Here is a 22,644-nt window from a genome sequence, read left to right on the forward strand (position 1 = left end):
AGCAGGAGAGCAGTATGTACCCTGCTGTATTAGTCACTTGGAAACAATTGCCATTTATTTATTATGTTTATATCCTGCCTTTCTTTTAAGGAATTTAAGGCAGCATACATAGTTCTCCATGCTCCTCCATTTATCCTCATAGTAACCCTGTAATGTAGGCAAGGTCAAGAGATAGCCATTTCTCTGCATTAGATAACCCTTGTTACTTAGAAGTTTGGAGTTTTCCACTCCAGCATTTGCTTATGGATGGAATCAGAGGTACTAGAAGTGACTATTCACTTTAGTGGTTGTAATAACATGATACCATGATGGTGGTGGTGGTTCTTTTTTTAATTCCCATCTGCAAAATACAATGTCAAGTTGGGCTAGAATAGTCATCCTGGGTGGGTGTTTTAAAGTCTGTTTTTTCTCACATTAGTAGCAGTCACATATGCACACAAATCGCTCAACAGGGGTGGGTCCAAAGCGATTTTTATCGTCATATGTGAAAATACCGTAAATTAAAAACAAACAAACCAGGAAATTGTATTTCCCCCCTCTTCTGATTAATCTGAAATAAATTAGCATTGTCTTGGTATATGACCATTGTTGATGTTCTTGAAACTTCCCATAACGGGAATAAATAAGTCACTTTTCTGTAGAGTTATTAATCATTTCTTAATGAGCATCTGACAAGACTTTACATTATCCTGCCATATTGGCAAACCCCAAAGGGAAGGGAAGCCTTTTATCATCCAGCGGAGGAGGTTACCATTCAGCTGCATCTTGGCAGCCTTAACCAGGCACCTCTGTGGAGCAGAATACACATTTCCTGTTAGCACAGCTTTCCACACTTCAGAGATGCTTGTACTTGGTATTAACTAAGAGGCCCACAGTGAGACATAGGTTCTCACGCTGCCAATGGGAGAAAAGAATTTTGTTCAGAGATGGGAATACCAGATTAAATACTGATGGTCCTTAAAATCTCAGCATGTAACTAGTATCCAGAAAAGCATACAGTGAGGCAGGGAAGGTCTAACTGTTGGTGGGGTTTCCATTGCAAATTCTTTGACATCTTTTTTTAAAACAAGCATTCTCATTATCATCTGGGCAGCCACCCCCAACTAATGGTATCTGGGCATTTTCAGAACGTGTATGTATATATGGGGTGGGGGGTTACTGCTTTTTATGTACTATGCAATTCAACATCATGTTAGGAGCAACTCTTGAACTAATTTTCAAGTTTAGGGGTTTAAAAGGCTTGATTTATTGCAATGAACAAAACCTGTATTGTGGCCATACTTCCTAAATTATCTTTCTTAAAATGGTCCTAATAGTGTTGTATGTTCCAGGGTTGTGAGGAGGGAAAATAACAAAGATTTTAAAGCAGTGACTGCATTAGAAGTGTAGTGGAAATTATTAATAAGGCCGGTGTTACCTTTGTTTAAAAGCTGCCTTGAATATTTCGTAGAAGAATGGGGTATAAATATTGGTAATAAATCAGGAATAAGAATAAATATGCCCGTATGAATCTGCAAAATGTTTACTAAAGAGAATATGTTGGTTGTGGAAAACACTAAAAATGTTTCATTCTCTCGCATTTTCATTCTCACGCTTCACTTCACCTCTTTTTACCATATGTCTGGCACATCTGTACAAATCTCTCTTTCCTCCCCTCATACACAGTCCCTCTTTCATGCCACTTCCTTGCAGAAGACGCACCAGAGTGCCCTCCAGGTGCAGCAGAAGGCAGAGGTATTGCTGCAGGCTGGGCACTACGATGCTGATGCCATAAGGGAATGTGCAGAAAAGGTGGCACTGCACTGGCAGCAACTAATGTTGAAGATGGAAGACAGGCTGAAGCTGGTTAATGCATCTGTCGCTTTTTATAAAACCTCAGAGCAGGTGAGCCGAATGATGTGCAGTGATACTTGTAACTATTAAAAAAAATCCCATAGTATTCATTGTCATAACATTTTATTTAGGGCAGCTGTGACTTCAAATCTCTGAGCTAGCCACATCTTTATATTGCCCACATATTCATTGATGCTGTCTGAATCTTACATAGTCCTAGATTGAGATTCATTAACTACAAATCCCAAGATTTGGGATCCCCTCCAAACCTCCAAAGTTTTGAGCCAAAACAAATTTTAAGCTTTTGGCTCAGCCTTCTCCACAATGGATGCATATTGTTGTTCAATGTATTATATGAAAGTGCATTGACAGTGGGTGTGGTCAACATCAATTCAGACTGTATTGCCGATACATGAATTTTCTGTATGAATAACTTAACTACCTGCGACCTAGGATTTTCCTGCATGGTTTGAGCACAATAACCTAAACAATTAAAATACATCTCAAGCCATTTCCAAGGCATCAGTCCTAAATTTGATGCCCTTGATTCACAAATAAGAGAACTGGCTAGCTCAGCACCATAGCTGCCAAATGCTGACTTGTTGCCCCATTGTCAGCTGGGCAGACAAAGAGCCCATTTCATGAGACCAGGTGAGTCTCAAACCTACAAATCAATATATTATTTTTCTTCTGTAGTTTTAGCACAACTTGGAATCCTAAAGTTCTGCATCATTAAAAATCCTCATTAGGCAATAGGCTTCATCAGCTACAGGGTCTGCAAATTAGGTTGGAATTTTCTCTTTAAAAGGTCAATTAATATTTCCCAAACTAATATGTTCTGAGTTATGAAGCCCATATAACATTTGTCTGTGAATCTCTCCTTTTCTTGTCTTTTGTTAGCTTTATAGGTTAATGGACTTGTAGTAGTTTTTCTATGTTTCTGGATGTAGCTTTTATAGCTGAAGTACTGTGTTCTTATGCCTCAGGTTTGCAGTGTGCTAGAGAGTTTGGAACAGGAATATCGAAGAGATGAAGACTGGTGTGGAGGTCGGGATAAGCTTGGACCAGCATCTGAAATAGACCATGTCATCCCCTTAATCAGCAAACATCTGGAACAAAAAGAAGCCTTTCTCAAGGTCTGTTGTAGCCTTCCTCTTTTCTGTAGTTGTTTTTATTTTTTGGTAACTGAAAATAGCTGTGGTGGAAACCTGTCAGCAGAGCATGCAGATGATGTTCTGTGCACAGTCATTTCCATATAGAACATACCTGAATATAATTTTATGGGAATCATAAGAACAACACAGTTTTTGCATGCAGTCATAGTGTAGCTTTTCTCTAAATGTTTTATGAGTAGACAACTTGCACAATCTTTCTCCAGAATAGAGATTTCCCAATTCCTCCCTTCCCCTCATCCTCATTTTGACAGTCAGTTCCAACACTACAAAAATGGATATTCTGCCCATACAAGTGGCTGCTTCCACAGGCAGTGTAATGTGGGACCAACCAGCATGTATCAGCTTGAAAAGAAATTACAACTTGTGATTTTTTTTCAATTCATGGAAGGGAACACAAGAGCTCATATTAATCTGCTGTGCTAATTTTACATCCTTCACATGAATAGCCTGCTCATGTGGGCAGTGCCTTGTGCACTGGATTCCAGTGCCTCATTTGAGCCAACTCTTTAGTGTTGCAAAAGGCCAGGTACAATTAGCAGATGGAGAGACAAGGGTTTGGAATGTTTCATTGCTCTTTGGCATTAAAAAGGAGTAGAGGCCTACTAACCAAGCATGAGATAATGTGGCTTTGAGCAGATATCAGTACTTGGTTTTGTTTCTGGGTAGATGCGAGGGCAGGAACAACTGTTTTCTTCTGCCCATGGTCTTCTAAGCAGCATTCACATTGAAAGGGTAAAGAACTCAAGGTGCATCTTTTCTTCCTGCCCTTATTGTTTCCCTTTCTCCCAGATCTCATTTATCTGGCTCAAAGTACTGGTAGCTGCAGTAGGAGGAAAAGTTCAAGCACATGATTTACATGCTGACAGTAGTATGATTCAATTCCAGGAACTGCTAGTTAAAAGGAATTCAGAGCTGGAAAAGATCACTACCTTTTGACTTACGAGAACTGATGCCAGGCAGGGTTGACCAGGGGAACAGACAATGTGGTACCCTAGATGTTGCTGAATTAGAACTCACACCATGTCTGATCACTGGCCATGCTGGCTGGGGCTGTTGGGAGTGGCCACTGTCATCTGGAAGACACCGCATTGGCTGTCTCTAGGATACATGGTACTGTGGTATATTAACAATTGTTCTGACTAGGATATGGCAAGGATAAGGACAAGTTCCTGGCCGCTGTATATTCTGTTGCAGGAATGCAATGGCAAAAAGTGACTGGCCTTTCTTCCATGTATCCCTAGATCCTCACCTCAGCAACCCATAGCTTATATATAAATGTTAAATAATTCTTAACACCTTTGCTTTTCAAAGTTGCATACATATAATGTAATGGTATGTTTTTGAAAGACTGCATTCCAGAATAAATCAACTGTCACCTTCTGGAATAAAGATCAAGATGTACAATCTCCCACTAGCGGTGTTACGCTTTTGCTTTTCTACTGGAATCAGCCAATTTTTTCCACATAGCATTTTTTCTCATATCATACCCATTCCCAAGATGATGGATGTGTGTGACTGCAGTCTGAGTTTCTCAGTGTTTTCTCATGCACGTCAACATCCTTCAGAGGTCAAATGAGAAGAGAAGCTCATGTCACAGTTCAGTGGTTCCTCTGTGTTTTATTCTTCTGATTCACTTGTCAAAAGGGTAACTGTTGTGCTTGGGGGTGGGGGGTGTTGTTTACTGCCCACAGGCCTGCACACTAGCACGAAGGAATGCAGAAGTGTTTCTCAAGTATATTCACCGAAACAACGTCAGCATGCCAGGGGGAGTGAGCCACACGAGGGGACCTGAGCAACAAGTCAAAGGTCAGTGTGTTTGTTTGGGAGATGCGTTAATGGAATGGCAGCTTGGCTTTAGAAATATACCACACACCCATGGATGACGCTTGTGCTCACCACTGATGCTTCCTTACACCGGATTAAATTTGCCACATAATAATTACAGGTGCACCTTTTCTGCTGAACAGAATAAGATTAGAATACAAGCAGATGGTATGAAAATGGCAGCATCTTTTTCATTTCTGTGCTGGCTCAGAAATCTTAGGAGTGGATCTAGTGAAATGTTTTGCATATAAATTTACCAGTGTGCCATCATCTGTCATTAGAACAATAGAAATTCCATGAAATCTATAGGCAATACTTCTCCTATTAGTATGTTTAGAGTATTTTTTAAAGTAGTAGTCATTAAGATCCATTCTCTATTACACCTATCACGTGCTTTTTTCATATCAAGCCATACTTTAAGCCTCCACTTCAAAATGTGTCAGGGTGTGGGTACTAAAATCATAGCAGGGTCAAGCTTCTTTAAGCTATCTCATTTTACTACCCATGATCTAAGTGATGCCCTGGTAGTCATTTGAAAAAAAAATTAAAAGCAAAAGAGGTAAGAGGAGAGCAGTGATGGATTTGTAGGAAGGTTACTGTACATATACAGATCCCTTCTTATTTCCAGACTGCCTACAGGTGTAAAAGAGAAACCATCCCATCTGATTCAGAGCTTAGTTATGGAATCTGAAAGCAATTAATTACTAATCTAATTTGGGGCGGTGGGGAGCGGGAGAGAAAGACTGAAAATGTGGGCAGTTTAGCTACAAAGAGCTGCAGTAAATAGTATTTCCTTCTGTTAAAAGGACTATCCCTTAACTCCTTCCACTTCAGGAAACAGTGAGCAGAAAGTATCTGTCTCATACTACATTCAAGGACAGAACTGGTTATTATACTGGGTTTGTTTGTTTGTTGGCATTTGGAGCTATTGCAGAGTATTAATCAGGCTTCCATACCAAGATAAGACAAGCCAAAATTGAAATTCACAACGTGGTCACTTTTCTCAGAGTTCAATGTCTGCTTCTCTTTCTTAGCTATTTAGCTACAGTGACCAATAGAATGACCTTCTTATGCTTGCCTCTTTCATATGTTCAAATGAACATTGGCTGCTGTGGTGATGATACATTCTTGGAGGAGTCTGGGGTGATGCATCCCCTGCTTTCTTTTGTAGCTGTAATCCACCAGTTGCTAATCTGTTCCTTGATTCTGTGAGGAGCTGATAAAAATGAACTAAAGTAAATCTGCAGAACTAAGCCATTTTTCATCTCTGATTGGATTACTTTTAGAGCTGTAGAAAAGAACAGATCAATGACTGTGGAGGGCAATAATAATTATGTAGTTTGATACTGAGTGTGCCATACAGTTGCTATCACTAAAGGGGTTGAAAATGCTGTTGCCTAACATAAAATCCGTACTTTAAAAATATATATTTCTTTGGTTAATATTGCTCAAGAACTCAAAAAAAGTCTGCACTCGTATACATGAGTATCTTTTTTTAAAAAAATGCACACACAATTAAGCTGGGTTCTTAAGATACAGTTTTAGGGAGAAGGCTTACTAAAATATATGGAACTGTTTATACATGTTAAGCAATAGACATAAACTTTAGGCAGCCTCTCACATTGTCATTTTAAGACATAAGATCTTTCCTATGAGGAGGCAAGCAAGGAGAGTAGGCTACTTTACACAGCGGATATAGGTCCTCTTATTATTTTTATAAATATATTTCTATACCACTGTATCATAAAAATATAGCACAGCAGTTTACAACAATATAAAAACATAAAACCAACCAATAACATCATAAAAGTAAAAATACTAGCACATTTACAAAACTAAGCAGGGTCCAGTATGGTTTCAAATGGGGACTGCAAGTTGAGATTCCTGTATTGCATAAGGTTGGACTAAATGACCCTAGGGTACCTTCCAACTCTTATGATTCTGTGATTCAGGATCAAAACAAAAAACCAATATCAATAGACCATTGTAGGGGATATACACTTAGTTGCTTTAATTAGTAAGCTTGGCTGTGACAGACAGAAAAAGGTGGGGCATTCTCTTTCACAAGCACCATAGAATTTTATTTAACTGAAGCTTGCACAGAAGAAACTGTTGGTAATCCCCCCTATTAATTAGTGAACCAGGATATGAGTTGAATTTGCCCCCTTAGCCACCAAAATGTCCTGGACTGGTCCTTGCTTGTACCTCAAAAGAATCATGTTGGAATGTTTAATTTGTGAGTCTAGAGACAGCTCAAGGATATGTACCACAAGAACCTCTTGCAGCCGACCTTTCAGAGTTTTAGTTCTAAGAAATCAATAATGTGAGCTGAGCATTCTGAAAAATTCATAGGACTGATTTTAGGGGAGGCTTTGGTGACCTAAAATTGTAATACCATTGAACAAAGAATAAAGATGCCTCTCTGGAATAGAACTGTATGGCAGAATCGTCAAATACCTTTTGTTTTAGTATAGTATGTCCACCCCAGGCCTAAGACATCACTGACTGTGCTCCAAATAAATGTTGTATAAGTGAGCAGGTGAGTGTGGGAAGTACAAGATTGACATTTGTGAGTCTGGCCACTATTGGCACCAAGGCATGGTGCTTGTTCCTTCTGCATTTATGAGGATACATTTAATGACTGGGTATCTAAACTGTTGTTAGCTGCATGACTTGTAATTATTCCCCCACTCCCGTTGCTTGGGCTTTGAACAGTGTGGTCTGAAGTGCTCTGAACTCTATCTGTATCTATGTGTTGGGAATATAATATTTTTTCTGTTGATTTTTGTCCACACACCCTTAGTGAGCCCCTTGTGTTAAGGACTGCCCACTCTCTGCTATTTTGTTGTTGTTTTTCAGTTGACTCTGAAGTGCTTCATACTAGGGAGTTTATATCACTGTGATGGAGTAGCCAGTTGAATTTGCATTGACTTGCGTCTGCATGTACTCACTGAGCCACTGAGGGTAACGACCATCCTCCTTTTCTCCGCAGCCATTCTGAGTGAGCTGCTGCAGAGAGAGAACAGAGTTCTTCACTTCTGGACCTTGAAGAAACGGCGATTAGATCAGTGCCAGCAGTATGTGGTCTTTGAGCGTAGTGCTAAGCAGGTAGCTTAATAAAACTCTGCTTTCCCCTCTTGTTCTGTTGTTATGGCTGACAGGTAATAATGGACTGTGTAATAGATTAGTTGTGGGAAGGGTTGTATCTCAGGGACTGCAGACTTTGCATTATGAGACCCCATGTTCAATCCTTTGCATCAATCAAGATTGGAAAATTTTTTTTATGAGCTGCCATGTTCAATCCTTTGCATCAGCCAACACTGGTAATGACCCTGGAGAGTTAGTTTCAAACCTGACACTAGTTGAAACTGACAGTGTGAGCTGGATAGGCCATTGGCCTGAATAAGGCTGCCAGACTGCAAACCAGAAATAAACATTTTGCCTTGTATATGCTGAATGCTGTGGGAGAAATTGTTAACTGCTCCCACCTGTTTCTTTCCTGGGTCTCTTAGCAGTTGGTCTCAGACCTCATCTGTCGTAGGGCAAAACAGAAGTTCTCCTTGTTTCAGTAGATGGAGAAGAAGGGTGAGCCTATATTCGGGGTGGTGGTGGGGAAGCAGATGTGACGAGAAGCCTAACATTGGCAACCTCTCACACTGTGTCTGCACTGCAGTCATCTCTGATCTGAAGTCTTGCAAGACTACTACGATCAAGATCAAGCAAGGAGTCTCATAGCACCTTAAAGACTAACAAATTTATTACCTCTTCAGCTACTGTGAGCTCAAGTCTGCTTTGCCAGATGCAAGGAAAAATATATCATGTGTAAGTGTCTGTGACCGCATAAAATTCAAGGCAGTGGACCATCAGTCCCTACTGTGCTACATTTTGCTTGCTTGTTTACTGTGTAAAGTGTTGTTAGACTTGAATTTGAGGCCTAGGCCTGCCTGTCGGGCTTCTTCTTTTCTGAGGGCTAGTGGTGCTCTTCAACTGCAATAGAATTTGAACAATTAATTTTGAAATGTGCCAATGAGAACTGGTTGCATGGGTGAAAGCAAGTCACCTTGTTTTTGTTCATTTGGTCCCCCACCCTCCCATTTGTAGGCCTTAGACTGGATTCAGGAAACAGGAGAGTATTATCTTTCTACTCACAACTCTACGGGGGAATCAGCAGAAGAAACTCAGGAACTTCTGAAAGAATATGGAGAATTCAAAGTACCTGCCAAGGTAAACCCTTCTATTGATTTTATAATTTCATGAGCTTCCTATGGTAGTTTCAGTTAAGAAATGTAGTAAATGTATACAACTCACAGGATTTAGTCTCAGTTACACTATTACTTATCTACATGCATCATTTATTACTAAATAAATGTATAACATGATATATTTAATAGCTCTGAATGTTATAAATGCAACCCCCCCCCCATTCTGAACTCTATGGCTGAGATCCAAAAAAATTACTAATAATGCAATCTTATGTGTGTCGAGTCCCACTGAGTGTATATAGGATTGCAGACTCACAGGCTCACAGAAGGGGCCTGTTTTCCTTTGGAAGCTCACTCCATGCATTATCACAGATGTCTTTTAAAACTCACTTCAAATCCAAAAGGAGCTTGTGATGTGGCATGGAGAACAATTTATTGAGGAAAACAACTCTAAAGCCCCCTTTTGCTAATGGAGCTAGTTTCAGAGTTCTTTTGTATACTGACCAATGATATTAATTATTTCTGAAGAACTACCAAACTTCAGAATGACCTCAGAATATTCTGCCCTTGTTTTCTAAATTGCAATATCTGCCTGTTTGGGGACATCAAGCTCTGCAGTCTCCCTGCTATCACTTTGTACCCACATCCCCATGCTCATCTCATTCCTGTCTGCCGCAGCGTCCATTTGAAGAGAAATTCTGACCAATCAGGTCAAAATTAACACCCATAAGCAGAATGGTGCTATCACTCTCTGCTCACATTGCCACTTTCAAAAGATTGCTTCAGACCCAAACAATTCTGCAAAGTATTGCAACCTGTAACAACTAAGTTCCATTGAGTAGTAGTGAGTGGCAGTGGGAAATTCAGAACCATTTTAGATAATAAATGAAAAGATTGCACTCCACCTACACTATGTCTCCAAAGATCTCAGGAACATTTTGTGTTAGTGATGCTTGTGAAGAATATGAGGTCCATATGGTTATTATGTGAATGAAATTTGAACAAAATGTCCATGGAAGATATGATAACCAAGGAAAACTCTTTTGGGCAGCAAACCAAGGAGAAAGTGAAGCTTCTCATTCAGCTGGCTGATAGCTTTGTAGAGAAAGGGCATACTCATGCCACTGAAATTAGGAAATGGGTTACCACCGTCGACAAACGCTATCGGGACTTTTCACTGAGGATGGGGAAATACCGCTACTCTTTGGAAAAAGCTCTTGGAATCAATACAGAGGTACTGTAAGTCACATGTTTTGCTGACATACTTTAAAGAAATGAAAAAACCTAAGAGGAATTAGAACTGTCTTATGTGAAAATGCTTTCATGCATTACATAGCCAGCCTTACCTTGCAGTGGCATAACACAGAGCACACTAGGTGTGGATTTTGTGACACAAAGTTGTTCCTTTGTGACACAAAGGCTAGACAAGATGACAGGGGAATGATTGGTTGGGTGCCCAGGAAGTTGCTATAAGGAGTAATCAAGTAGACTTCCAGGTATAAATTCATGTAGATGATGATCAGTCAACATAAGACAAAATGGTAATTCATTCAAAATAGCAGGGCAAATCAATTATTAATCTGTAATTAATTCCTAGCTGGTGCTACTTGTGAAAAGCTGCAGACTTTACTGGGCTGCACATGGTCTGTTACAAGGCTTTTCATGTTTCTGGCACTGGCCTTGTGTATGTACATGTTTGACTTGAGTCCCACAGAGCTAAATGGTTGCTATTCTGGGTAAATCTACTGTTTTGCAGCCCATTCTGTTACGGCCAGCAGGACATGTGAAGAGCGGATTTAGGTTACCATGTATAAGCCAGGGCAATGTTAACTTTTAGTTATTGCCTCAAAAATTCACTTCAGAACCATTCAAGTGAGAAAGGGATTGGATCCTAATTTCCATATGTGAGTTCCTCTGACAGTCACCTTCTTGCTATGGCCATTTTGGCTCCTAAAAATCTGCTCCTGAAGATTGGGAGGCCTTCTGGAATAGGATGGGATGCCATGAAGCTGACTGCAGCAGAAAGGGGGGATTGGCAAAATTGGGCACTTATCTAGTGCAAGCAAAAGTGTACTTCTGCTCACACAGGGGTCAAAGCCAGTGTTTTTATTCAGATCTGGTTCATTTGAATGAAGAATGCAATAAAGATGTACCAAATAAATATCATTTATGAAATTTGAGCAAATGCTGTCATTTGGGGAAAGTAGAGTACAAGCCTCAGAGGCAATATTGCGGAGCAGACAAAATGTGTCTGCTTGCTGCCACCACTGATGTGTCCCAGGATTCCCATGAGGAAAGCCATCCCCTTCCTGAAGTCAAATGAGAGGAAGGGTTACTGATGAAGCCTAGCAAATTGGTTGGGGAAAAGGACCCTCCTACCACCTGCCAAATATGTGATGCATTTAGCCAGTCGTTAGTAGGTCTGTATGTGCAGTTGTTTGTTCTTTTCCTTTTCCTTTTCCTTTTCCTTTTCCTTTTCCTTTTCCTTTTCCTTTCCCTTTCCCTTTCCCTTTCCCTTTCCCTTTCCCTTTCCCTTTCCCTTTCCCTTTCCCTTTCCTTTTCCTTTCTTCCAGCCCTATAGCCTTTTCTTTCACTTTGTAGATATGCTTACTTTTGCAAAACATAGAAATGTGTTTTAAATCCAAAACACTACTCTTTTTCAGGATAACAAGGACCTGGAATTAGACATCATTCCAGCAAGTCTGTCAGATCGCGAAGTGAAGCTGCGTGATGCCAATCACGAAGCTAATGAAGAAAAAAGGAAGTCAGCCAGAAAGAAAGAGTAAGTGGTAGGAAATGGGCACCTCACAAAACATAGCACATGAATGACAAACAGCAGCAGTTCCATGTGAACAATTCACCAAGCCCACCTATTTGTGAGGCAGGTGAGATATCCTTGCAGGAATGTTATGCAAACAAAAGACCAGAGTTTGGAGAGAAGCAAGATATGTGGGATAAGGCCATGCCTGATAAATTAAAAACGTAATTGTTTTTTCTCTCTATGTGTGTGTAACTAAATGCTAATTTATTCTTATTTATCAAGATAGAAACTCATATTTATATAACTGTCAGGGAACTGCCATCGGCTCAGGAGCAAGAGGGGAAAAGGTGGATGGATTACAGAGAGCCCCCAAAGATTGTGGGAAGCAGCACTTCCTCAGCGGAGGAAGGCAGCCATGGCTCTAGTGGGGAGGAGGTGCAGGGCTTGGAGGAGGCGAGGCGGTGCCAGGACACCTTGCCTGGGCAAAGCGGGGAGGAGGGAGGTCCCCCGTTACCCAAGCCTTCCTTGCGCAGTAAGCTTTCGTGCAGAGAGGGGAGGCACAGACTGGGGGTCAAGAATCTACTCTGCTGGAGAAGATTTAAGGACTGCCCACTCTCAGATTCTGCCAGTGAATGAGCAAGACATGGAAAAGAGGCGCTCTGCATTCTAAAGGTTTTTACCACCAATAAGAAAGCTTTAGAACAGACTATTGAGGCATACTGCTTGATTGCTCTCGAGCAACCAACCAGTACCTCCAACAATAACCACAACAAGATTAACAACATTTATACTTGATTCTAGAAATTTATTGAATTATGCAAGTATTATGCAAATTACATAAAAATGCAGAGATGGCTACAATACATAAATGTTCAAACATGATATGATACATTCTAAATGTATTTCCATAATCAGGGAGAAAATACAAATATGCTAGAGACGAAGAACTAATGTAAACTGATGGGAAGGGAGAAATGGCTTGAGGAATTACATTTTATTTACTTATTAACACTTGCCGTACTTTTACGTGTATAAGACTGGGTTTTTTTACTTTAAAATAAGGTTTAAAATCTGGGGGCATCTTATACACAGATAGTGCATATGCCCATTTTCTAAATTTGGGGTCCCCCAAAGTAGGCGGCGTCTTAGACATAGGGATGTCTTATACAAGGAAACATAAAGTATATCTCACTTTTCCTCCAAAGAGCTCAAGGCAGTATACACAATTTCCTTTCCCCAATGTTATCTCTTCAGCAATTCTGTGAGATAACTTAAACTGAGATAGTGTCTGGCGCAATCAAATGTCACCCAGTGTGCTTTGTGGCTTAGCGTGGATTTGACTGGATATCACCAGTCCCAGGCTGATTACTACATCATAGAGGAGATACTTAAGTTCTCTTTTCATACATTACAAAAAACTGGAGAAAGCGGAATAGTGTCCACACTTGCTTATTGCATGCATGAAGCATTCCCCACACTTCCAGTTTGTAATCCCTCCATCCCTTAACATGAATGCTTTTCTAATTTGGAAATGATAGAATTGTTAAGTTGGAAGGGACCACAAGGGTCATCTAGTCCAACCCCCTGCAATGCAGGAATCTTTTGTCCAATGTGGGGCTTGAACCCATGACCTTGAAATGTTATAATACATGATGAGATGGTCACATAAACAATATTTTATTCTTTCATTTACAATGTGTAATTTAGGCAGCCCAGAAAGATAACGACTACAATATTCTGTACACTTACTTTCAGCAAATATCCATAGCATTGGTCTACGTAACATTGAAAGTATTTTTCTTTCTTTCTTACGAAGAATATAACAAAGAGAGAGTTTGTGTTTAATATACAGACTTACTCCCATGCATTTCTGCTCCTAGATTCATCATGGCTGAACTGCTTCAGACTGAGAAGGCCTATGTCAGGGATTTACATGAATGTTTAGAGGTATGTTTATAAAGATGCTGTACTGTTTCTGATGGCTGGTGGTCATAATAACTACCACCATGATGTGGTGTTGTAATCTTCAGTTACGGCAGGGTTTTCAAGGATTATAAACTTGCCTGGATGTAATAGTTGATGAGTCCTGTGTGGAGGTTTGCTGTACTGTGCAGGCTGGTTCATGATGTTTGTGTTTCAACAATCTGAAAATGCAAAAGCCTTCGATATTTTCTACAGGTAGAATGGAAGGTGGGTGCAATGTATGTGTTCAAAACTGATATATTACTCTTGCTGTAGACATGCAACACCATAAGTAATAGACAGCTTTTAATGTTGTATTTTTAAATTGTTTGTGGTGAAGCGTGGGTAAGAAATGTAATTATTATTATTAATTTGTGTGTGAAGACAAAAAGCTAACGTTCAGTTTGGACCTCAAAAAAAGGTTTTGTATGCATAGCAAAAAAGAAAGAAAGAAAGAAAGAAAAGGTTATGGTAACTGAACCTTTGAACTAGCTGAAGGTGTGTCTGAACATCAAAGCATCTATCTTTAAATTTGTTGAGATATTTCTTATCACTTAAACATCCACATTAATTGTTTTGGTTTATTAGTTGTGTTGGTTTTTATTATTATCTTTTAGCTTAGAACTCCATGTTTTCTGAGATATTCTGTGCCTTTGGCAAGAAAACTAGAAGATCTTTTCTTTTGTTGTGCACTTCTTCTCTGTGTTTAAGAACTACTGTTGTCTTCTAGACCTATCTTTGGGAAATGACAAGTGGCGTAGAGGAGATACCCCCAGGGATTCTTAACAAAGAGCACATAATTTTTGGCAACATCCAGGAGATTTATGACTTTCATAATAAGTACGTATTCTTCAACACTTTGAGAAAGGTACCCTTTTGGAAGCTTACCCTATTTTGCAAAGCTAGGAACCAGCATTGAGGCCAAGTGTTCCTCTCCTCCGGCATCACACACTGGATCTGGTGGGTAGACCCTGGCTTATTATTTAACAGTAAGCTACAGTTCCCTGGTTCAGACATAACAAGAACAAGCCAGGATCTTCATGCTGAAACCAGTGTGCCCTGAGAGAGAGCAGAGGAGGGACATGGAGAGGAGTGCTCAGTCCCAATGCTCGTTCATAGCTTCATATATAATTGATTATGAAGTGTCAAACAATTTGCAGGAGTGGGCTAATGTGTGGCAAAAACAGGTGCTGAGCTATGGAGGAGGAAAATAACTGTGCTATAGATTTTAACATGATAAATATTGGGCAGCCCTGGCCTACCTGCTTATGCAGGCTGGAGACATGTTCTGTGCGATGACACTCCCCACTCATCGGCTCAGACCTACAATGTCTAGCATGGTTCCCCATGAAGATCTTTCCAGTTGTGCCAAGCGTTTCTACACCAGAAATAAGACAGTTCAGGAATATCTAGTCCCAACTTTGAAACTCACGCTCTACGTAATAAGGAAATTGGCATGGCAATTATGCTAAGTATTACAGCCAGGTATGTGTGGTCTGCTATGTGGATAAGGTAACCAACCATTCACCTACCATGAAATGTGACTAATTCTGTACAGACTAATTCTGTACTAAAAGAAGAGTTGCTACTGAATGTCTCATAAAGAAAAAAACCACAGTGAATTTGAAAGGTCCTGCTCAGCTGAAACATCTATAGCAAGGATAGGGAACACATGAGTTGTTGGTCTCCACAACTTCCATCAGTCCCACCCAGAACACACAGTGGTCAGGGATTATGGGAACTGAATCAAGTTTGTAGGAATTTCAAGGGGAAGTGAAATAATTTCTTTAAGATTGAAATGTCAGAGGTTGAGGTTTGCACATCTGTAATCTACTGACAGATTTTACGCTCAGCAACATTTGAGATGAATTTGGAGGGTCCTTTTTTCTGTGAAATATATGAAAGCATTTTCCATCATCCAGCACCTGCTTCTACTAGGTGGTTGTGATGTTCCCCTGAGTCACTCAACCAAATAGCATTGGAGGGTGTACACTCTTTAATATCTTGTATCAGGTTGATTGGGGTGCAGGTAGGGCAAGCATATTATAACCAGAGTCCTCTCTCTTACTTTTTCAGCATTTTTCTGAAAGAACTGGAAAAATATGAACAACTCCCTGAAGATGTGGGTCATTGCTTTGTCACCTGGGTAATGAGTCTTAACATAGCACCATTTATTAATGGATGTCTTGATCATTTGTAACAGGGACTGAGTAGCTTTAAGTAGGCCAAAGTAGTGGACTGTGCAGTTCTTCAGGCAGTACTTTGCTGAATGGTAATTGAACCTTTATAGAAAGTTTTCCTCAAACATTAATTTCAGCCATCTAATAAGTCCGCTATTTGCAAAAGGTTGCAAATCATCACAGGGCACCAGACTTCTGCCAATGGACAATCAGATCAATATAACACAAATGCAACTTAAAATTGTGAAATTCCAGGCTTCATCTGCTAATATAGATTTGTTTTGATGAAATAACTTCTATGTACTAAGTACAAGTTTAAGACAGATCCAGAATTTTTAAGGTGTACAGTACCATAGGTAACAGCAACATTTATATTTCAATTTTTAGAAAATCACACTTCCTAATTTAATTATTTCTAAGCACCCCATCTTATATATTGTGCAAGATATATTTCTGTGGCAAAAAGGACTTTTAAATAGACACTGAGATATGTTAGTGGGCACTATAGATAAAATTTTCAAAAGGACATACATTTAATTAATAGGAAAGGCAATCATGATTTTCTTGTAGATTTTTTTTCTACTACTCTAACATACTCTGTTATACTTTTTATTGTTCCTTTCATTTGCAGTACATTTCTAATTAGAGGGGACAGACATAAAGTATTCATATATTCTGTGGAAGTTGAATCGGAAATGGTGCAAGTACAACTCTTGATCATCTTGCCTTTCCCCCCTCTTGGCGTTTATTTTCACAGGCAGATAAATTTCAGATGTATGTTACCTACTGTAAAAACAAGCCTGACTCCAGCCAGCTAATCCTAGAACATGCAGGAACATTCTTCGATGTAAGTGTTTATTGTTTTTCTATGTCAGATTAGACAATAACCTGTGCTGCTCTTTTGCTGTTGCAATGGCCATCCAGTTTGGAGGCTTGTTGGTTATATGAGAGTTTTTTGCGCTTGTGGTATTAGACACCATGCAGCAGAGACTTGATGGCTGCCTTGGTTTCCCTCTCATCTCATTTTCTCCTGGCTGCCACTGAGAAATTAGAACTGCACTGGCCCAGTTCACACACAGCAATAAGCCAAACCATGGCTAAATATGAACATGCAAGTATGTGCATGCTTGTAGTAAACATTGTGACTGTTTAGCGCCTTCCCCAGTCCTACTGCTGCACTACCTGGAGCTGTGCCATGGGTTGCTTAGCATTACTGTATGTCTGACCCTGGGCTTGTGGTTTATCTATCTCAGTGGACCCAATCCAGACCTCTTTGGTGTTTCAGCCTGAGAGCTGCTGCAGCAAAACCTTCTGTCCTGGCCAGTTTGTGTGGAAGGACTGTGCAAGTGGTGGTGGTTATGCCACTTCATCAAACCCATTGCTATTGGCCAGGAGTTTAGATTAAATCTGCTCTCCTGAAGTCTCCGAAGCCCTGATGCACTAGTGGTACATTTTAATTTTCCCATACAGCTCTTTGTATCCTGGTCTGATTCCATTAATAGAAGTGTAAATTCAATGGCCAACTCAAATTTGAGTGAAAATTTTCAAATTCTAATGGCAGTGATTTGGGGCTTTTTGCTAAAATTTGGATTGTGCTACCTACATTTTACTAATAGGATTCAAAATTACCCTTAATATTTGAGACTGTGTGTATTAAAAATACATATAAATTTAAAAGTCTGGGGGGGGGAGAAATGAATATTGTTTAATTTTAAACAATTTTTAGGGTCAACTAGGTGAAACATTAGAGATCTGTGACTGGTTCTGCCTTCTTTTCAGCAGATAACAGCCACAAGGAACCCATTCCAGATTAAGATAGCAGCACTGTGGAATGAAGGTTAACTCTTTTTCCAAATGCTGTTTACCCAATGAAAATCCCCTGTCAACCACTGCTTTCTTTGCTCTGAGCCAAGGCAGTTTTTCAGGAACCAAAAACTAAGAGTGGATAGCCTTTTTTACTGCACAGAACCACTCTTAGCTTGCGCTATAGGTAGGACTCCAGTTTGGCTGGGTCCCTGCTCTACTTAGCATAATGGTTAATCTAGTCCTAAATTGAACATCTCAAATTACAAATATCATCCCTTGGCAGTCTTTCCACCTAGATGCAGCTGTTAAAGTCTTATATGACTTGCCTCATTACATGCCCTTGATTACATTTTCTCTTTTTAGCTCATTGTTTAGAACATTTTCAAGTGAGTTAAAGAAAAAGAAAGGTGGAGAGAGTATTATTCTTTTTAATTGGGCAGCGTCCCATAGGAGTCTCTTTTAGAATTATCCCTGTCCCTTTGGTGAAAATATGTGTGATAGTTAAATATAAGAACCAGCAGGTGGCATTCTTGCCTACTCAAAGGTTTCTGGAAGGGATGTAACATTTCAGCAGATTTACATGTTTAACAGGGTATTGACACAGATTAGAAGGCATTTGCCTGGCTAAGCTTTTCTAGCCCAGCTGCGCTATGCTGGTTGGAAATATTCTGATAATGCTTAATACAAAAAAAAGTTGATGTTTCATCCCATTTATGTTTTGCAAATGAGTGGTAGATTTTTCCTTTCTCTTTTTCAGTTTCTAGGCTAGAAAATCCCTTTTCCTGAAAAGCAACAGGAAGAAAACAGGAAGCTGACTTTTTGTGCATTTTGGAGAGTTAGCCTGACTGTACTTTGTCATAGCTGCTCACATAGTCATCCAATCATGCAAAAAGACTGCAAAATGTTCCTTGCTTGATTTGGCACCTCTTCAGGTGTCATTTTCAGAAGGAGGGCAGCAGAAAATCAGAGATGGGGAACATTATGGTGGAAATTAGGTCCTCTGGGAACATTTTCAGATATCTTCTTGTCTAATTCTGGCCTTATACTTAGAAGTGATTTTTTTTATTTTTTTATTTTTTTATTTTTTTATTTTTTTAGTGTGAGCTGACAGCAGTCTAAACTAACATTGAAAATCTGGCACAAGATAGATTAAAAGCCAACAATACTGGGCATAACCCAGGCAAAGTGCACAAAGAGTGCGTTGTGGAGGCCTCCTTCCACTAAAATTATCTGAATCCAGCCTGCAGGGCATTGTGGCTTCTCCTGCTTTAACATGGCTGAACCAGAAGACAGCTTACCTGTGACTTATTTATTTAGTAAATTTATGTACCATTCCTCATCTAAAGATCACATATACTGTGTGCTTCCACACACAGCATCCAATGGCCAGGTAGGGACCATATCAAGGATGCAGGTTAATCCTGATCAGGATGCAGTTGAGGAGACTGGGCCATGATGAGAATGTGTATTTCACAGCAAGGTGGGGACTACAGTTTGGGGCGGCATTGGGTAGGACAACAGTGTGTTTGGGAACCATGTCTGTGTGTCCTGGGATCACTGTCAGTGTACTGCTGCTCTCTGTGAGGCCTTATGCCCAGGCCTGATGCCAGTGGTCAGACAGACTGGGCACTGGTCAGGAAGCCAAGGGGCTCAGCAGGATCCCTCTTCAACCCAGCCCACCTGTGCCTACAGGGCAGCTGGATGCTCATTTTAGCAGGTGGTGGTACCATATTATTATTATTATTATTATTATTATTATTATTATTATTTGAATTTGTATACCACCCTTCATTGGAACATCACAGGACAGTTCACAACACAAAAATACAAAATGAGAATACATAATACATAATACATAATAAAACAAAAACAAACCAGTGATAAGGACTGCATTCATCTGCTCCGTTCCCAATGAGCCAAAATTCATTCAGGGATTGAATGTGGCTTCACATGCATGTTTCCTTGCCCATCCATGTGAGAGCTGCACTCCCTACACAGGTATAAGGAATAGTGCCATCTCATTCTGTGCAACTAGGTTCAAAAGCATCAGGGAAATTGGACTAATTAGGGCCCCTTCACACAGTTTCTGCATGGAAGGTACTTACAGTTTGTGTAACGAAACAGGGAAGCGCTCCGTGGGTGGCCTATGAGAAAACATGATCTCTCAGAGAATGATAACTTGGGTCTACTTTGCACAGTTGAAAGGATTACTGAACTAAACAAAAGAAGCACTATATTAAGGATGGAGAACCAGGGGCCCAGGGGCCACATCCAGCACTCCCAGCCTTTCTATTAATCCTAGCACCCTCTCCTTCAAGCCCTATACCCTCATCAGCATAGGCCCAAACCCTCATACCAATGCCTGCCAAAGTAAGTCAACAGCCTCCATGCTTGGAAGCACTTGTATATTCAAAGAAGTGTCTGTGCCTTTCCATTCTTCCTCTGGCATTCTTGCCTGCACTCAGAAGTGCTTGGATGCTCCAGGGAGTTTTCTGCAGCTCTCAACTTCTTCCAAAAGCACTTGGGTATGTTCAGAGGCACTTGTCCATTATTGCTGCCTCCCACTTATCCCAAAGCAATAATTATCCCAATCAGAGTTGTTTCATGTCCCTCAGTCACAACCAACATAAGCAAAATCAGACTTCAGATTTCTCTCTCACACACCGCCCTGTTGTTGTTAGATTGATTGAAATAAAGCTTTCTGTTGTCATTGTCCCACTGGGGACAGAGAGCCCAGCTTGATATAAAAGACAAATAGCATAGGGCTACTTGAAAAAGCGAGAGATAATACACAGAGATGGGGGGGGGGCAGAGAGACACAGAGACTGAGATGAAGAGGGTGGAAGGGAAGGAGAGCAAAACTCCTGTCGCCCTGAACTGTAGGAAGGAGTAGCCTGATAAGATGAATCTGGAGAATCTGGAACAGGGAAAGCTGAATGTTATACAAAAGCATGCACCCAAATGTGTATTTGTGTGGAAGGATGGGTGTGAAAGGGATGTGAATAGGGATGTTCCACCCCCACCTACTTTTGCTTTATTCCCTCCTGCTGGCATGTGGCCTCCAGATGTTTACCCATGGGGAATGTGGCCCTTGAGCTGAAAGCTTTCTCCTGCACATGCACTGTATGCTATATGTAACCCTATATGCAATTGAAATTAATAAGAAACCCATGTATAGATTGTAACTTGTGACTACATGCAAGTGTTTCATTATCCATGCCACATGCTCTGAGAAGCCACGGCCAACTAAGTTTTCTCTTCCTTTTTTAAAAAATAATTTTTATTAACAGGCCAATCACATCACATTATTCAAATCACATTAGTTCCAAATTATACAGCCAAATTTTAAATTTTATTGAGGTTACCCATACATCAAGCTCCGCACGAGTCCAAAATTCTGGATAATTCCAGGCATCACTTATTTTACTGCTTTGACAGTTCTATCCAGTTCGATCCGGATAGTCCTTTATTACTTTCTTTCTCATCTTGTTGTTATCATATATTCCTTTCTTTGCAATCTCTGATGATTCTCACAAGCAGATTGAAAACGAGCGTCTCTGTGTGGGTTTTGTACTCTTCAAAGACCATATCACTCAGGGACAGCCTCTGTTCAACGCTTCCATAAACAAAGTTAATCTTCTGTCTGTCCTTTATTTTTTCTCAGGCTAGCCAAATAAATCAAATAAATCAGGGGGCTCTGTCAGGTCAAACTTGCATTCCAACACTCCTTCTCTTTCGAACGATCCTGATTCTCCTCCCCCTGTCCTTCTTTCTCTGGCAAGCCTGTCTTGGCGAGACGCCATTTTTTAACTGCGTCATAAAAATTTTCCTCTTTCTCACCGTTCACCAGTCTTCTCTCCTGTTGTAATCCATCCCACACAGTTCTTAAAATCCTGCTTATGATTAGTAAAAACGCGACGATCTTATTTCTTTCTGGGGTGAAGGGTTATTAATATCACATCGTGCAAAGAAAAAAAGAGTTTTTTTTCCTCCACCCCCCCCCTTCGTTCCAAACATACAGTCTCCTAGTGGTGATTCATCAGAAGATTTACTTATCCATCCGTCACTCCTGGTCACAGAGATCCATTAATCAGCAGTCTTATCTGTCGAGCTTTACTTGATGTATGTGCTTCAGCTTCATTTCCAATCGTATGTTTCCAATTATAATTCCGAGCTGAAGCAACCAGCACGCGCTAATTGGAATCGGCGTCAGGAAGATCTGACTTCACTGAGGGCTCGTGCCAAGTGTTCGGCACCCCCATCTCTCGGATCAGGGGGTGCATTGTGAACACCGCTGGCAAGACAGGGCCCCCCACCTCCTGGGGGGTAGGAAGGCTGCATACTTCCCATAGCAGCCCCTTAATTACCTCGTATGGGTCAGAGAGATGTTATTATCGGCCATCTTCCAACGCGCCACCTGGTGGCACGGCCAACTAAGTTTTCTCAGTGTGAGGAGAAACTTTTTATCAGAAGTTACGATCGACACACTAGTTTTTGTACATATCCTTATAGTAATTCTTACAGTAATTGACTGTTGAAATGGGAATCAGTCATGGGGCAAAACAGAGCATCGTTTACTAAAGCATTACGTTGTGCCTTGGAAATGAAGCAGAGCTGACTGTCTTTACTCAGCAACTCTCTTAACACATAGGTGGATTCTTGCTGCTTCCTGATTTCTCCAGATTGGAACTATACAATACCAAAGTTGCACCTTCCTCTGAGAACAGCTGCTGCTTGTTCTTGCTACATGCACTGCAGTAGCTCAAATTGTAGGGGTCCAGAGTGTGCCTGGCCTTGTTACCTTTTGTAATCACCCCTTAAGAACATGGTTTTGCTAAAATAGGAGAGGGGGAGTCAGGAGTTAGGCCTTATTGATTTCATAACAAACTCCCTTGTCCTGC

At 40.5% G+C, this 22,644-nt stretch overlaps 1 protein-coding gene and 1 long non-coding RNA gene across 16 annotated transcripts in view; one reads left to right on the forward strand and one right to left on the reverse strand.

The window, feature by feature from the left end:
• KALRN (kalirin RhoGEF kinase) overlaps positions 1 to 22,644 on the forward strand; it is a 492,818-nt gene that overhangs the window by 338,882 nt on the left and 131,292 nt on the right. For 13 of the 15 annotated variants that reach the window (XM_079992485.1, XM_079992495.1, XM_079992481.1 and 10 more), the window contains 11 exons: positions 1,666 to 1,884; positions 2,820 to 2,969; positions 4,700 to 4,814; positions 7,825 to 7,940; positions 8,934 to 9,056; positions 10,086 to 10,268; positions 11,698 to 11,816; positions 13,676 to 13,742; positions 14,488 to 14,597; positions 15,834 to 15,903; positions 16,695 to 16,784. In XM_079992485.1, the coding sequence (XP_079848611.1) occupies positions 1,666 to 1,884; positions 2,820 to 2,969; positions 4,700 to 4,814; positions 7,825 to 7,940; positions 8,934 to 9,056; positions 10,086 to 10,268; positions 11,698 to 11,816; positions 13,676 to 13,742; positions 14,488 to 14,597; positions 15,834 to 15,903; positions 16,695 to 16,784 (1,362 nt within the window). The remainder of the gene's footprint in view (positions 1 to 1,665; positions 1,885 to 2,819; positions 2,970 to 4,699; positions 4,815 to 7,824; positions 7,941 to 8,933; positions 9,057 to 10,085; positions 10,269 to 11,697; positions 11,817 to 13,675; positions 13,743 to 14,487; positions 14,598 to 15,833; positions 15,904 to 16,694; positions 16,785 to 22,644) is intronic. The other 2 variants (XM_079992497.1, XM_079992502.1) reach the window with 1 other exon arrangement.
• Positions 5,827 to 7,872, reverse strand: LOC307226647. Its single transcript, XR_013843535.1, has 2 exons — positions 7,784 to 7,872; positions 5,827 to 6,048 (listed from the first exon to the last, which is right to left on the reverse strand). It is a non-coding gene; the product is annotated as an uncharacterized lncRNA (long non-coding RNA).

Source organism: Podarcis cretensis (assembly GCF_951804945.1).
Source record: "Podarcis cretensis genome assembly, chromosome: 1".
NCBI lineage: Eukaryota > Metazoa > Chordata > Lepidosauria > Squamata > Lacertidae > Podarcis > Podarcis cretensis.